General features: G+C 40.8%; 1 protein-coding gene across 1 annotated transcript; it reads left to right on the forward strand.

Annotated features, from left to right (window-relative positions):
* Nucleotides 1–1,881: 1,881 nt before the first annotated feature.
* Iqcf3 (IQ motif containing F3) lies at nucleotides 1,882–4,675 on the forward strand. Its single transcript, XM_074059292.1, has 3 exons — nucleotides 1,882–2,028; nucleotides 3,570–3,620; nucleotides 4,280–4,675. The coding sequence occupies exons 1-3, from the start codon at nucleotides 1,882–1,884 to the stop codon at nucleotides 4,673–4,675; spliced, it is 594 nt and encodes a 197-aa protein (XP_073915393.1).
* The last annotated feature ends 12,287 nt before the right edge of the window (nucleotides 4,676–16,962 follow it).

Below are 16,962 nucleotides of genomic sequence, written 5' to 3' on the forward strand. Positions count from 1 at the left end.
TTTCTAGACACATATAACCTTACCAAAATTGAGCCAAGAAAATATAAACAACTTAAACAGATCTATGATAAGAATGAAATTGAAGCATTAACAGTCTCCTATCAAAGAGTAGCCCAGGACCAGATGGATGTATGACTGAATTCTACCAGAACTTTAAAAAAGAATTAACAAGGGATAGGGTGTGTCTCAAGTGGTAAACACCTTCCTAGAAAGTGTGAAACCCTGAGTTCAAACCCCAGTATTGCCAAAGAAGAAGAAGGAGGAGGAGGAGAGAGGAAGGAAGGGAGAGAGGGGAGGGAAGGAGAAGGAGAGGGGAAGACGGGAGAGGCAGAGATAGGAATATTTCATTTCAAGGCAGGACTGTGTTCTTGTCACTTGGTAAAGACTGCAGTGTAAAAGGTAATTCAGAATCTAACAGAAAGCAGATAAAAATGAATAATAAAGCACTTCTGTGGCTGTTTTGTGACTTACTTTCCCAAACTGTGCTGCTTCACTCAAGCTCTTCCATCCTGAGTCTAACACTTCTTGGGAGTAGAGGAATTTTCCAGAGGTCATTGTGTATAAGAATGGTCCCCTTCCCACTGAAACTCCTCTGGTGATGGCAGTGGCCATGTTTTAAAATGTTTCCAAACCAGTCAGCCAGTTCTGATTACATTTCCCAACCTCATTTCACAACATTGTCCATCACTCCCACGTGAAAGAAGACACAGATTCTGCCCCTCCCTTTAAGGTGTCTCATCATAACAAATCCTCAGCCTCATGCACTCACCCTCTGTTAAGAGGGCGATAGACACAAAGTGTCCCCTTCCAAAAGATTTACATGTTATAAATTAGTTTGGTAAAGCGAGGTCATTGCTGTGTTTATACCTGACAATGTGGTTCAGAAACCTATGGTTTGTGGGAAGAATTTGGAAAGGTTTAAAGAACCTAGCTAGAAGAAAGCTCAGAATGCTGTAAACAGAACTTAAAGGGAGATTCTGGCAGGAACTCAAAACCCAAAATGCTGATGGGATTACACAGGGTAAAGGCTAAGCTCATGAGATTTCAGATTGGAACAGGAATTCTAGCAGACTAAAGGCCTTTGAGTGAGACTGAACTTGAAGGTAATAGACTAGTGACTCTGGTGGAGGAAATCTCAAAGCAGTGCACCTTTCAAGAAGCAGTATGGCTATTGCTGAGCACTTTTAGCTTAGTTTACAGGGAGACTCATGAACAAAAAGCAGAGCAGATGGATTTGAAAAAATGTGCAATTTAGCCAGAAAGGGAGAGTGTTTCAAGTTGGAACAAAGATAGATTGTGACTGAGGAAGAGATTAATGCCATTTAAAAGAAGACAATAGCTGGGAGTAGTGAGAGCACCTGTTATCCCCACTATGTTGGAAGCCAAGATCAGGAGGAACCCTGTTCAAGACCAGCCCAGATGAAAAAGTCTGCAAGACCTCATCCTTGATGGAAAAAATCTGGGCCTAGTCATTTGTGCGCTCATCTCAGCTATGATGGGAAGCATAAAATAGGAAGAATCATGGTCCAAGATGGACTGGGAAAAAAAGTGAGATCTTGTCTCCAAAATAACCAGAGCATAAAAGGACTGCAAGCTTGGCTCAAGCAGAAGAGCACCTGCTTAGCAAGTGCAAAGCCCTGAGTTCAAACCCCAGGACTGCCAAAAAAAAAAAAGAAACCAAGTACTTTGTAGTAGAATAATAGGGAAGATGCCTTAAGGGGGATCTCAGCAGTTGAGATTCAGGCTCAAGGATATAAAGGTGTAAACTCATTTGAAAGACTGCTTTGAGAAGAGAGCTCCAGAGTGCCTCATTCACATAGGCCACCTACTGAAGTGTTTCCTGACATTCAGCCAGCTAAACACTCAGAGGCCACTGTAGCCATGGTCCAAGTGGACCTAGCACTGACCCCACTGGCAGTGGACTTTGGTTTCATCCACATGATGCTGGCTTGCTGGCATGCAGAATGCAAAAGCTATGGGCTCACAGAGACTTCCACCCAGATTTCAAAGAAAACCCTTGGCAGCAAGGCAATGTGTGACAGTTTTGGAATCCCTGCAAGATGAAGCTTTAAGAGGGAAGCCAAAGATGTAAGGAGATCCCAGGAAGTTAGGGATGTCAGGAATGTGGAATAATTGCCAAGGAAAGCCACAGGCAACCAGCAGAGCCAACCTAAGAGTGGCCATGTGGGCCAGCCAGCAAGATTGCCAGGGTGGGGCTGCCCAAGTCCCTGGGGGCCCACCTCCTGCCACCATATACTCCAATGCCAGACATGAAGCTACAAGATTTAATGTTCTATTGGGTTTTGGTCTTGCTTTGGTATGATTCCTTCTTTTTTGGAAATGGGAATGGTTTGCTGTGTGTCATTATATGTTAGAAGTATCAAGTTTTCTTTTTGATTTTATAGAAGAGATTTGAGCTTAAACATTTGAGAAATGCTAAAACTGTTGGGACTTTGGGACCTCATGTAAATGGACTAAATACACTGTGCATTATGAGATGGGCATGAGCCTTCTGGGGGCCTGGGGCAGAGTGTTATAATTTGGATGTGAAGTATCCCTCTCAAAGCCTCATGTGTTTAAGCCTTGATCCCCAGATGGTGGCACTGTAGAAGCTGGATCATGAAGGTACTAATTTCAATAACCATTGATGAGTCCATAGCAAAGTGGGCTAACAGAAGGTGGGACCTAGCTGGAGGATGAAGGTCACTGAGGCATACCTTTGAAGGATATATCTTGTCCCTGGATCTTTCCTTTCTCTCTGCTTCCTGGCTATGATGAAATGAGACCTTTGCTCTGCCATGCCCACCTACCATGTTGCACTGCCTCACCAATGGTCCAAAAGCAAGGGAGCCGGTCAACCATGAACTGAAACCTCTGAAACTTTAAGCCAAAATAAATCTTTCCTCCTTTGTTTTTCTCAGGTGTTTTGTCACAACTGAGTAAAATACTCTTCATACTTACTATGGTCCCCACTAAAGAAGAAATTTCTCCCTCCTAAGGAAGGGCACCATGGTAGAAAGGCAGAGGTTAGAGGGAGTCAGTCTGAGTCAGGGGTACATGGAAGCCCATGTACCTTCCTGTTACAACATGAGCTGCTCTCCTCTGGCCAAGGACAGAATGGGCCTGGGGGTGGGCCAGACCAGAGATCATCCTTGGGGCAGGACACACTCATAGGCCCTGAGGACTCTGGTCTATCCCTGGCAGGAGGGACATGTGTTTCCTCTTCATCCAACATCTTTGAGCCTGGAAAGACAACCTTGTACCTGGGTCACAATTGCCCTTGTGACATCATAGCCATCTCCTCCACCACCCATCCTGTGCCTGCAGGGTCAAAGGAGCAGCAATCAGAGGGAGATGATCACCTGAACCTCTGCCCCCATCATGGGAAGTGAATGTTGTGTAAGACTGTCATACTCACTACACTGTGGTTGGGGAGATGATCTGTAGCAGAGGGAAGCCCCAGACAACTCTGTGGAATCCAGATGAAGATTGGGGAGTTGGAGTGGTGGGGACTTTGCACAGATTATAGGCCCTCACCTATAATCCCCCCACCCCCATTTTGATTACAGAAGTGTGGTCAAGATACATACATAATTGAACAGAAGCGAAAGAAACAGAAGGTAGGTGGGACACAGGAGCATGAATGAACTACAAACCATTGACCTCCTAACCTCAGAGTCTTTGGAAGTGAACGTGTCACTGGGGTTGTTTCTGTGTTGCTCTTCTGTGCCCTAAATCCCCTTCCTATCCCACGTGAACTTGGTACAGGACACACAGATGACAGGTAACAGAGCAGTGGGAAGTGGAAAGGCAGACACAGGATGGTCTGGACCCACAAAGATGTTGAGTGACTGAGAGGAAGGAGTGGACAGCACTAGAAGTGAGGTAAGGGAAGACTCCAGAGGACTGTGATACCACATGAGGCAACAGGAGCAGAGTCACAGGCTGGTTCAGGACTAAGATGCAGGCCATAGACACAGAGTTTTTTCCACATGAACATCTTTTTTCTCATATCCATGAAAGGTCTTTTGGATCAGAAAGTGTTGCCTCTGGTTCCATGGACCTGTGAAGTCCACAGGGCAAGGGCAAGTGTATCCCCACATTATAGATGAGATACTATGGCTCAGTGGGTAGCTGATGTGACCACAACCAAGGACAAGACAGAAGTAGAAGTAAAATCTCATCCTTAGAACCATCAGGGGAAGGGCTGACTGTTAAGAAAACCACCTGTGTCTGATGGTGACAAGTTCACTGTGTGTCCTGTTCTTTGCTTGGTTAGGTACGTGTTCCAAAAACAGGACAAAAAAGGGTCCAGGCAGCTAAGAAGATCCAGGCCTGGTGGCGTGGACTCCTGGTGCGGCGGACATTACTGGTTGCAGCCCTCAGGGCCTGGATGATTCAGTGTTGGTGGAGGACCATCCTTCACAGGCGGGCCAATAAGTTAAGGCAGATCCTGCTGAGGAACTATGCCGTCGAGGAAGAGGCAGCAGTCAAGCTCCAGTCCTGGTTTCGCATGTGCCAGTGTCGCCAAAGTGTATGCCAAACATGCCAGTGTCTCTGTGTGTTCCAGGCCCCGGACAGCAGCCTTATCTTCCAGAAGGATAGCCTTTTGCAGGTTCAATATGAAGTTGCTTCCAAGAAACCAGAGTTCCACATTGAAATTTTATCCATTTAAAGGCCTACAGCAAGAATTGGCTCCCGTGCCTTAATAAATGCCTGACCTGGTTTTGTCTCAGTGATCTCCACAACCCTGGGACCACAGGGATTCAGATCCTACCCCTCCTCCTGGACTAGGGGGAAGACTTCAGTGAAGTTACCTTCACTAATCCCCACAGTGCCTGTGACCCTTGCTTGGCCTGACTCTGCATCCAAACCATGAAATTCCCATAGAGCCAGGTATCCCATTACATAACCCTGAAACCATGCCTGTCTTCTGAACTTGGAATTGGGAAAAACTGGGCTTTACATTCCTGAGGATTCTGGGCACCTCTTTATAAATGAACACAGCAAAAATATTCACATTAACCATCCTGGTCTTTCACTGTTGTCATGGTTGCCTTCTATCTTCTAGGACAGAGGTCAGAAAACTATCATTTGGAGATTGAACATTGAGCCTAATAGACATACTATCTGCTCCTTTACAGAAAAAGTCTGTCAATCCCTACTATTGAAATACTAATTCTTATGCACAGATCCAAATGTTTCTTCAGTCTAATTAGGATTTCTTCAGAGATTGACCTAACCAATGTTTTGCCACTTGTGCCATTCAAGCTTTCATTCCTACTCTTACAAATTTACCCACAAAAGCCCCCCACCCTCTCTACCTTTGGACAAATGTAGCTGTCTACTTGCTTCATACCTGTCACATGTCTAATTCATCCCCAGGTGAGCTCAGATGAGCTGAGGTTCCTTGAAGAAAAGTCATAGTGTTCTATGGTTTTGGTCTATATTCAGGATCACAAATTTCTAATGGACAAGCTTCTCAAGATACTTCTTAAGCTAGCCTTTTAAAGAGTTCATATTCTTTCCTCTCTCTTTAAATGTCCCTCTCTCTCTCTTCCTTCCTCTTGACCTCAAATGAAGAAGTCACCACACTTAACTGAGGAAATTGCAGTAGATTGGACCCCCATCTTTCTTCTGTCATCCTCCACCCCAGTGTCCCACATTTGTTGCCTTCCCCCTGTTGACATGAATTATCTTTGTTCCCACCTAGGGCCACTCCACACACACACACTTTGCTCCTTTGATTTTTCTTTGGCCATCCCCTATTGTCTTTGTTAGGATTTCAATCCTGCAATCTCATCTGTTTCTCTAAATTAATTTCTGCCTTTTCACTAAATCATTTTCATTAGCATATGAAGTGTCCTCCATAATTAGAGTCCATCCTTGACCACATCCTGTTCTGGGTCTTTGCATCTCAGAGAAAAACATGTTGTCACATGTCTAGTTCCACTCCTCCTATTCTCTCCTAAACTCACTACATTTGGGTTTCTCAACTCTACAGGGACTACGGTGATCAAAGGTATTGAGAAAAATTGTTTGCAAAAATTATCTAAATTGCTTCCTTTCTTAAATCCATGCCTCTTTGCAATGTGACTTTTTAACTCCATCACATAAGAAATAGAAGCTACATACCTCCTCTTGTATTACTCCTTATGACTCTCTCTGGCCATTGGTGGCCAGAAAGTGATATTCTGTCAATCCCATGCTAGCCTGTAAGAAGTGTTGCAACAGTCATCCACAATGTGAACAATGAGACTATTGCCTGAAAGACCACATGGGGAAAAGATGAACCATCTCTGATGAGGCCATCTTATATCACCAGCCACCAACCCCCACTCCCCTGCCAACTGACCACACATATTGAATGTGCCTAGCTAAGAACAGAAGAATCACCCTGCTGAGCCTAGCCCAAATTGTCACTTCACAGAACTGTGAGCTCAATAAACAGTTATTTAAGTCTCTGTTTTGGCTGGCTGTTTAAAGAGTAAAAGTTAACACCATCTAAAATCACCAACTACTGCAATTTCTCTAGTTTCAATGCTCTACCTTACCATGATTTATGCATCAGGCTAAAGTTTTGGCTTCAGAAACACCCTACTCTCTCCTATTTTTCCTCTTTCTTTGCTGCCTACTCTTAACCTTATTGATGGCTTCTCCAATGATCAGTGTCTTAATGGGTGACCTATTAGAGTTCCTAGTCCCAAAACCTCTTTCACTCCCAGATGACACTCTCCAGTCACTTGATCTTTCATATCTGTTATTCCCTGCTGCCACCCAAGTCTTCATCCCCACTCCTGACAGATCCTCTGAATTCCAGGCCATCAGTGCAACTTCCTACTTGACATTTTGCTTTGATGACTAATATTCAAATATAATGGACAGAAGTAGCACTTCTCATCCCCACATATCATGCTTCTCTCCAAAACCTGCTTCTCTTTGTGTTTTGGTCATTCGATCTGCTTCATTCAAATTCCTTTCTGGATCTTCCTTTTCACTAATCTCTATCCATTCCTTCCCACATCAATCCATCAGCGAATGCTGTTGGCTTTATCCCTACAATATAGTCCATACCGTTTTTCTCCATTTCCAGTACTGACTCCCTAGTACAAGTCTGCATTGTCTCTTGCTTTGACAACTATAATTGCCTGTAGGTTCTTTTCTTGGCTTTAATTATTGTCCCTTTTGCTCATTTGTTCAAATGTTAACATATACTAGTAGATAGAATAGCATGGTCCCTCTGTACATGTCATATAGAGATACAATCCATTGGATTATTTTATTGCAAATTCCATTTCCCAAAATATTTCATCATAAATACTTCATAATATGTATTGAACAAATGAGAATTTAAAGACGTGCAAATATACCCAAGTGACCTTTTTGGGCTGTGGGAGCCGATTTTGGGGTTTAAACTCAGTCTCACACTTATAAGGCAAATGCTCTATCCTTGAGCCTCATCCTTTTTGCTTTAGTTCTTTTTCAGGTAGGGTCTCATAGTTTTTGCCCAGGCTTGTCTCAGACTAAGATCCTCCTATCTGCACTTTCTACATTGTTAGGGTCACATGTGGGTGTTAGGGGTCAGCTCCTGGATAGCCTCAGGATGGTTGGTTACCAAGGTAACCAAACTAGTGCCTCTGTGTGATTAAGCCAACAACACAATCATAACTTGCTTTACTGTTTCATTTTGCTTGCAACTTGAGAAATTGTGTTTTTAAAACTTTGACTTAATTTTTATTTCCAATTATGTACACACATGTATCTTAGGTAAAAACTGCAAGAAAATATCCACACTCTCCCCATGGGTACCTATAATGGTTTATTTCATTTGTCTCTCTCTCACACACACACACACACAAACAGAGATGCACACACACTTTGAGTAAAAATAGCAGCTTCAAATGTTTCTTTCTACCCTGATTCTTTTTCCACGTGTAATAGCGCGAAGTCCACACAATAGCAGTGTGTACTCCTGTTTGCAGCTGAATGGTACTCCACTCCACCCTGTAAATGAGTACTGTTTACCAGGCCCCTACTGATGGACATTTGGGTGTTTTCCAGACTTTCAATATTACGAATAATGCTGCAACAAAAATCTCTGTGCATATATCATTTGGTAGTCTTTGCCAATGAATCTTTAGGATAAATTCCTAGAATTTGGATTCCAATCAAAGTTTAAGTACATAAGTTATTTTTCTAGATACTGCTGACTTCCCCTCTATAGAGGTCAGCCATTTACATTCTCATCAGTAATGAATGATAATTCCTGTGGTCTCAGAGCTTATCCATATTTCTGAGAAAACATACTGTTAACCTATCAGAACAATTTCTAAAAATATATTTACTTTCAAGGACCTGTAACCCTGTTTCAATAATTGCTTTTTTTAAATGTCTAGTCTTATTCATGTATACTGTCCCCTCAAACATACTCCCAACAGCATGGGATTACTTTAAAGCAAATAGCAGACATCATATAATTTCATCCCACACCACAATCTACTGCAACACTATATATATAAAACATTATAAGTTAATTATAATTATTAATATTAATAAATATCCCCCTGTACAACTAATATATACTAGTAAAAAAACGTTTTCTAAAAAGAAAGCAAGACAAACTGCCTCAAACTGCAATCCTCCTTATCTCAGCCTCCCAAGTAGCTAGTATTCCAGCTGTGAGACACCAGGACTTGGTTGGGGATTCATTTTTGAATAATGGCTTAAATCAATGAATCAGTGAAGTTGCTACTCAGACACCACCAGATTTCACCAAATACTGATAGCATCTACTTAACCCAACCAAAGTTGGCCTTGAATTCATTATGAAGCCCTGACTGAACTGGAACCTGCTGTCCTCCTTCCTCAGCCTACTAAGTGCTGGGATTCTCAGGTCTGCACCACCAAACTTGACTTTTTTTTTTCTTTTTATACAAGGAAAACTTTCTAAGAGTAGGCATTATTACTTGCTTGGAATAGATCTCTGCTCTGATTCTGAAAATATCATTTCATTAAGAAAGGAAAATCAAGTCTTTTCTTCCAATATTTGGAAGTTTCCCTTTTGTTTGTTTGTTTTTGTTTTGTTTTGGCAGTACTGAGGTTTGAACTCAGGGCCTCATGCTTACTAGGCAGGCGCTCTAAACTTCAGCCACTCCACCAGCCCTTACTAGGCAGGCACTATACCACTTCAGCCACTCCACCATCATTTCTTAAGAATGCTGCCTTTGGATAACTTCACGAACATGCTAAGCTACAGTGGTAAAAACCCTTTGGTGGCTAGAGCCATAACTCAGTGATAGTATACATTCTTAGTATGTAGGAGGGGCCTTAGGTTCGATCCCCAGCACCACCCCCAAAAATTCCTTGGGCTAGATCTTATTGAAATGTACTTGCTATATTAAAATTGGGCACAGAGCACAGAAAAACCTAGTCTGAGAATGATCTTTACTATTTAGCTACCAGAGGATAACTAAATATTCTTTAAAACTAAATGAACAGCTGAGTGCCAGTGGCTCCTGCCTGTAATCTTAGCTACTTGGGAGGCTGAGATTGGGAAGATCACAATTTGAGGCCAGCCCTGGCAAATAGTTCCTGAGACTCCATCTCCAAAATACTAAAGAGAAGTGGACTAGAGGTGTAGCTCAAGTGGTAGAGCACCTGAGTTCAAATCCCAGTCCCACTAAAAAAAATTCTGTTTTTATTGTACACTACCATTAGAAATAAGAAACATTCTAAGTTTGAATGAATATATGTTATAAAGTATTTTTTTGTGGTGCTGGGCATCAAATCTGGGGCCTTGTGCATGCTAGGCAAACCCTCTATCTTTGATCTGTGTCTCCAGCCCCTTGTGACCAAGATTTTTGAGAAAAGGAAAAATAGCCCAAAATTGAACTCACATTCATTTGCTCTTGCTGAATTATACACCTCAAAAAGTAACCTAATTTGGCCTTTAAAAAATGAGTGTTTAAACAAGGGGATTGGACTATGAGCACATGATAAAAGTGAGAGCACACAAGGGAGGGGTGAGGATAGGTAAGACACCTAAAAAACTAGCTAGCATTTGTTGCCCTTAACGCAGAGAAACTAAAGCAGATACCTTAAAGCAACTGAGGCCAATAGGAAAAGGGGAACAGGTACTAGAGAAAAGGTTAGATCAAAAAGAATTAACCTAGAAGGTAACACCCACGCACAGGAAATCAATGTGAGTCAATGCCCTGTATAGCTATCCTTATCTCAACCAGCAAAAACCCTTGTTCCTTCCTATTATTGCTTATACTCTCTCTACAACAAAATTAGAAATAAGGGCAAAATAGTTTCTGCTGGGTATTGGGGGGGGAGGGAGCGGAATGGGTGGTGAGGGGGTGGGGGCAGTGGGGAGAAATGAACCAATCCTTGTATGCACATATGAATAATAAAAGAAAAATGAAAAAAAAATGAGTGTTTATTTGAACAACAAAGTTTGAATATGATTCTAGTATCTCTGAAGTTCTGTGCATTTTCCAGCATGCCCTGGAGGATGATGGGGAGGGAATGCCTTGGAGGGAAAAACCAAGTCCAAGACTTTACCATTCTATTTTATGGACAAAGAGTACCCAGCAAAGGACTGTTTTCTCTTTGTACAGGTAAAATGCATGTTCTTATGAAATAATTATAAAGCAGTACTTTATGTAACAGCTACTGCCATATTCTAGGAATGCCCTATGAATTATGTGATTCACTAACCAGGTTATAATTATTTTGTACTGTTAATATAAGGCAGACTAGCAACAGGAAGATAACTGGCCATGGGACTCCTTTCTCTTAAAAGATATTCTCATGCTAGATTTTTCTTTTTACTACTCCCCCAACACCACCCTGAGCCATCTACAGAGCAATAAATCCCCTCTAAGTTGTAAATACCCTGGCAGCCATAAACATCTTTGCAAGATAGTGGCCAAAAGGGCAACTGTAAGCCAGGTGTGCCTGGTAGAATGGAGGTCAGCCCCCAGTTTGACCTCTCAGGTAAAGTCCTCTACTTAAGACCTTATGAATTTTAGACAATGGTCATACCTCATACATACAATTAAAGACCTGGAAATTAGCATAAGCACACCACAGAACACCCCTGTTATGTGACAAAGCTGTGTCAATCAAACCTGCCAGCCACCCTAGCCCTTCCCTAAGGACTACCCAGATTGTTCCCACCTTAAACTTATAAAATGATCTTTAAACAAAGAGATCGATACTTCCACACCACCTGGCAGGAACCCACTACTTTTTCTTTTGCAGTGCTTCCTTTTACTTTCTTCCCTTTTCTTTCAATAATGTTTTGCTACTGTTTTGCAATTCGTGTCTCTTGGGATCTTCTGGACTAGTGTCTTCTTAGACCACTCAACCCAGTAAAAAAGAGTTGAATAAAGTAGCTGTTTTTCTGCTTCCTAGAAAGAATTTAAAAATAAATATTCAAACTATGTTAATTAATTAGTTAATTATAGGTTACTTCCTCATGGAATCAGCAGAGCAACAACCCACTGAGTTTCAGTCAAAAGTTCAAAGTCAATAGGGTTTATCTAGGGTAACCATATAGTTTACTGTCCAAACTGGGACACTCAGGTAATGAATTAAGCCACTACAGACAAATCTGGATTGCTGGCTACACTTGTCATCTCTCAAACTAAATAGCTACTTTTATTAGGCTTATCATACTACAATAACTGGAGATACAGTATAAGATACATTTATTTTTTTCAGAATGTAAAAAAAAGAAAGTTCCAAAATATAATAAAGGCAGAATGACAGTAATATAAATGACTATAATGTGATATCAGGAAAATTCTTCATTCTCTACCCACTCTCTTTGGCTTTGCTTCTTTCTGGCTCAGTGGCCCCTTTGACCTGTGATTTCTGTCCCTATCATAGTCCTGCCAGGCTGCATTAAGAAAGTTAGGCTATCAGAAAGGTCTCACTAAGTTTTTAAAAATTATCTTCAAAGGATTGCCAAGAAACTCAATTGCTCCTTATAAATAACATCATTTTAACATTTTAATTGTGAGGGGATAATTTTAACTACATTTTTGTTAGTTTCTATTTTTAAAAAACTTGATCCAATGCTAGAATTCTTCCAACCAGTTCCTCAAGTGGCATTTTACCCTTAGTATAGTATTGCTAAAAATGAAAGGTTTTCTAAAATTCAGCATTTCAAATATGACAGGAATGTTATAGGCATTTAAAAAAATCCCAACTAAAATTCATACAGAACCTTAAAAGACCCTGAACAGACAAAGCAAGCTGAGAATAAAGAGGAAAGCTGGAGGCACCACACTTTCTGATTTCAAACTGAGGCAGGATAAAATAGGGACAGGTGTCAAGGAAATAAAAGCAACCAAAATCAAGGGCATGGAAACTAAAGCAAGACAAAACAAAGAGCTAGGGCTTTAAAATTAAATGCTGTATTAGATAATCTTTTTTAAAAAGCACACACATTTCTCCTTACAGCACACCCCCAATTAGTTACAATATATATTAGAGAAGTAATTCTTCTACAAATGCTCTGATTTTGGCCCAGATAAATAATATGCAAGAATGACAGGTGCAGCAATTCTCTTGATCAGAAAAATGCCCATAAAAGTTACAAGAAATAGGTGCCCATGTCACAAGACCCTTTGATTAGTGAGATTACTCCAGACCCAATGTCTCCATGCTTGGATGATATCAAAACACTGCAATAGCAAAATGATTAAAAGTTATCAGGTGCCTAGCCACTGAGCTAGTTAATATAAATAGTCCTAATGAAAGAGCCATAAATTGTGTCTTTAGTGCTTGCACCCCAAGCTCTTGGTATGTGTTTCCCTTTCCTTTCACTTTTTGCTGCTTTATCTTTCTTGCCTAATAAAATTTTTTCTCACCTTCTAGTTTGTGAATTAGCTTGAAATTCTTTTCACCAATGCATGCAAAAACCATAGAAACTGGGTACCAGGTAATGAGTTGAGGGATTTTTTTTTCCTCTATCAAAAGAACCTCCTTGACTCCTCTGTGATGACAAAACTATATTACAAAACTATAGTAGTCACAGCAGGGTGGTACCGGCATAAAAACAGACACATACACTAATGAAACAGAACAGAAAGCCCAGAAATAAACCCTGAATGGTCAATTAATCCTAACAAGGGTGGCAGAAATGTACAATGAGGAAATGAGAGTCTCTTCAATAAATGGTATTGAGAAAACTGGGTATCTACATGCATATGAATAAAAATTGGACCCTTACTTCACACCATACACAAAAATTAACTTGAAATAAATTAAAGACTCAAATAATAAGACCTACAAATATAAAAATATGCAAGGAAAAAGTTCCTCAACATTGGTTTTGGTTTTGGCAAATATTTTTTACATGTGATATCAAAAAACACAGACTAAGTGAGCAGTACTACATCAAACTGAAATCCTTCTAGACAGCAAAGCAAACAATCAGAATGAAAAGGAGACCTGTGCAATATGAGAAAATATTTACAAACCATGTATCTGATGAGGTGTAACTATTCAAAATATATTTAAAAAACATAAAAGTTAATATCAAAAAAATCAAAAATTTAAATGGGCAGAGGACCTGAAAAGACATTTTTCCAAAGAAAATATATAGATGACCAACAGATATGTGAAAAGGTGGTCAACATCACTAGTCATCAGGGAAAGATAAACCTAAACCACCATGAGCCATTACATCATATCTGTAGGATGGCATTAGCAAAAAGACAAGGGATAGCAAGTGATGGCAAGCATGTGAAGAAAAAAAATCCCTATACACTGTTGGTGGGATAAAAATTGGGATAGACACATGGAAAACAATATGAGAGCACCTCAAAAAATTAAAAATAGCTACCAAACAACCCAGAATTCCACTTCAGTATCGTGAGGGTAAATCTGTACTCCCATATTCACTGAAATATTGTTCATAGTAGCCAAGATATGACAACCTAAGTGTCAGTGGATGAATGGAAGGAAAGAAGGAAGGAAGGGAGAAAAGAAGGAAGGAAAGAAGGAATACACACACAAGACCAATCAAAACCTAAGAGGGAAAATGATTAATGCTGTGTCCATAGGGATTTAGAAGGGTTCTGCATATTCCTGGGGGTACAGATGCCATAGGCTTTCCTGTGCATGCTCAGGCCAGAACTGAAAAGACTCTTCTCAATGGCTGACCTTGAGCATCTATGCAAGCAGGAAATGAATTGTAATCTGCCTGGCTGAGTATCAGAGGCAACCTCAACTCACGCACAGACATCTTTGGCAAAGACTGAGGGATTTACTATTTCTAGAAGTTCAAGGAAATTTTACCAATCATTATCTGACCACTAGGCTAACTGAGACTTTAGTAGACAGGCAGACACACACACACACACTGGAATACCAGGAGAAGATGCAAATGAGAAAGGGGCAGAGAAATATTTAAAGAAATAATGGCTAAAAACTCTCAAAATTTATTTAAAAAGATAAATCTTCATAAGAAGCTTGAATTAATTAGACTTTTAGTGGCTATGACAAATACATAACACTAACTACTTAAGAGATGAAAGATTTATTTTGGTACAAAGTTTCCATGCTCACTTGGTTCCATTGCTTTGGGACTGATGTAAGGCAGAATATTATGGTGGCAGGAGCATGTGGCAGAGAAGGCTGCTCTCCTATGGCAGCCAGGAAACAGCGAGACACAGGAAGAAGGGACCAGGGACAAGATATACCTTCAAAGTCATGTCCTCAGTGACCTACTTCCTTCTTATAGGCCCTACCACATCCATATACCTTACCTCCCAAATTTCACTACCTCCAAAAATAGCCCCACCAGCTGGAGTCCAAGCTTTCAACATGAGCCTGTGGGAGATAATTCCCAGTCAAGCCAGAAGAAAGATCAACAGACTCCAATTAGAATAAGTTCAAAGATATATACCCCTAGACACATAAACTGTTGAAGGACAAAGACAAAAAAAAATTGGGGGGGGGAGCGGAGAAGAGAGGAGCTTGTTTCTTTTTTGAACCAGAGGCACATGATGTAGCCCAGTCTGGCCTTGAATTTGCAGTCTTCTTGCCTCAGCCTCCCAAATGTTGGATTACAGGCATGCCCTACCATCCTTTACCCCAAAAAGGGATTATTGAAAGCTGCAAGAGAGTAGTAACACATTGCATACAAGTGATTCTCAAAAAATCACAAACTGATTTCTCACCAGAAACTATGGAAGCCAGATGGCAGTGGAATGACAAGCCAAAGTGCTGAAAGAAGACTGTCAACCAAGAATTATATGATAGCAAAACTGTGTGTAAATAAATGAAGACAGGAGCCAGTTACCAGTGGCTCATGCCTGTAATCCTAGCAGGAGGCAGAGATCAGGAGGATCGTGGTTCAAAGCCAGCCCAGGCAAATAATTCACAAGAGCTGATCTTGAAAAAACCCTTCACAAAAAAAGGGCTGGTGGAGTGGCTCAAGGTGTAGGCCTTGAGTTCAAGCCAAAGTACTGCAAAAAAAAATTTAAGAGACAAAATTAAGACACTCCCAAATTAACAAAAACTGAGAGTTCACAATGAGGAGATTTGTCCTACAATAAATATTATTAGGAATCTTTAGACAGTAACTTAAATTCATATTAAGAAATAAAGGACACTGAAAATGTAACTACCTAAGTTAATAGAAAAGAAAGTATAAGTGAATTTTTTTCTAACTTTTTCCTCCTACATAAGCTTATGACTTCAACATTTTTGTAGAACTTACCAAATGTATGAGTGCTTAGGTAAAATTCTTAGAATTAGTGGATTCAATTCTTTTTTTTTTTTTTTTGGTGGTAGTGGTGGTAGTTGAGTTTGAACTCAGGGCCTCACAGTTGCTTGGCAGGCACTACTGCCACTTGAGCCACTCCATCAGCCCTTTTTTTTTTTAATTTTTATTGTTTTATTATTCATATGTGCATACAAGGCTTGGGTCATTTCTCCCCCCTGCCCCCACCCCCTTCCTTACCACCCACTCCACCCCCCCACCCCCTCGCTACCCGGCAGAAACTATTTTGCCCTTATCTCTAATTTTGTTGAAGAGAGAGTATAAGCAATAATAGGAAGGAAAAAGGGTTTTTGCTAGTTGAGATAAGGATAGCTCTACAGGGAGTTGACTCACATTAATTTCCTGTGCATGTGTGTTACCTTCTAGGTTAATTCTTTTTGATCTAACCTTTTCTCTAGTTCCTGGTCCCCTTCTCCTATTGGCCTCAGTTGCTTTTAAGGTATCTGCTTTAGTTTCTCTGCATTGAGGGCAACAAATGCTAGCTAATTTTTTAGGTGTCTTACCTATCCTCACACCTCCCTTGTGTGCTCTCGCTTTTATCATGTGCTCAAAGTCCAATCCCCTTGTTGTGTTTGCCCTTGATCTAATGTCCGCATATCAGGGAGAACATACGATTTTTGGTCTTTTGGGCCAGGCTAACCTCACTCAGAATGATGTTCTCCAATTCCATCCATTTACCAGCGAATGATAACATTTCGTTCTTCTTCATGGCTGCATAAAATTCTATTGTGTATAGATACCACATTTTCTTGATCCATTCATCAGTAGTGGGGCATCTTGGCTGTTTCCATAACTTGGCTATTGTGAATAGTGCCACAATAAACATGGGTGTGCAGGTGCCTCTGGAGTAACCTGTGTCACAGTCTTTTGGGTATATCCCCAAGAGTGGTATTGCTGGATCAAATGGTAGATCAATGTTTAGCTTTTTAAGTAGCCTCCAAATTTTTTTCAGAGTGGTTGTACTAGTTTACACTACCACCAACAGTGTAAGAGGGTTCCTTTTTCCCCGCATCCTCACCAACACCTGTTGGTGGTCCACCAGCTCTTTGTTATGTTGGTAACTTTCAAGATAGGATCTAGCAAACTATTTGCCTGGGCTGCCCTTTAACCATGATCCTCCTGATCTCTGTGTCAGGATTACAGATGTGAGCCATCCC

The sequence above is a fragment of the Castor canadensis genome, chromosome 17 (genome assembly GCF_047511655.1).
Source record: "Castor canadensis chromosome 17, mCasCan1.hap1v2, whole genome shotgun sequence".
NCBI lineage: Eukaryota > Metazoa > Chordata > Mammalia > Rodentia > Castoridae > Castor > Castor canadensis.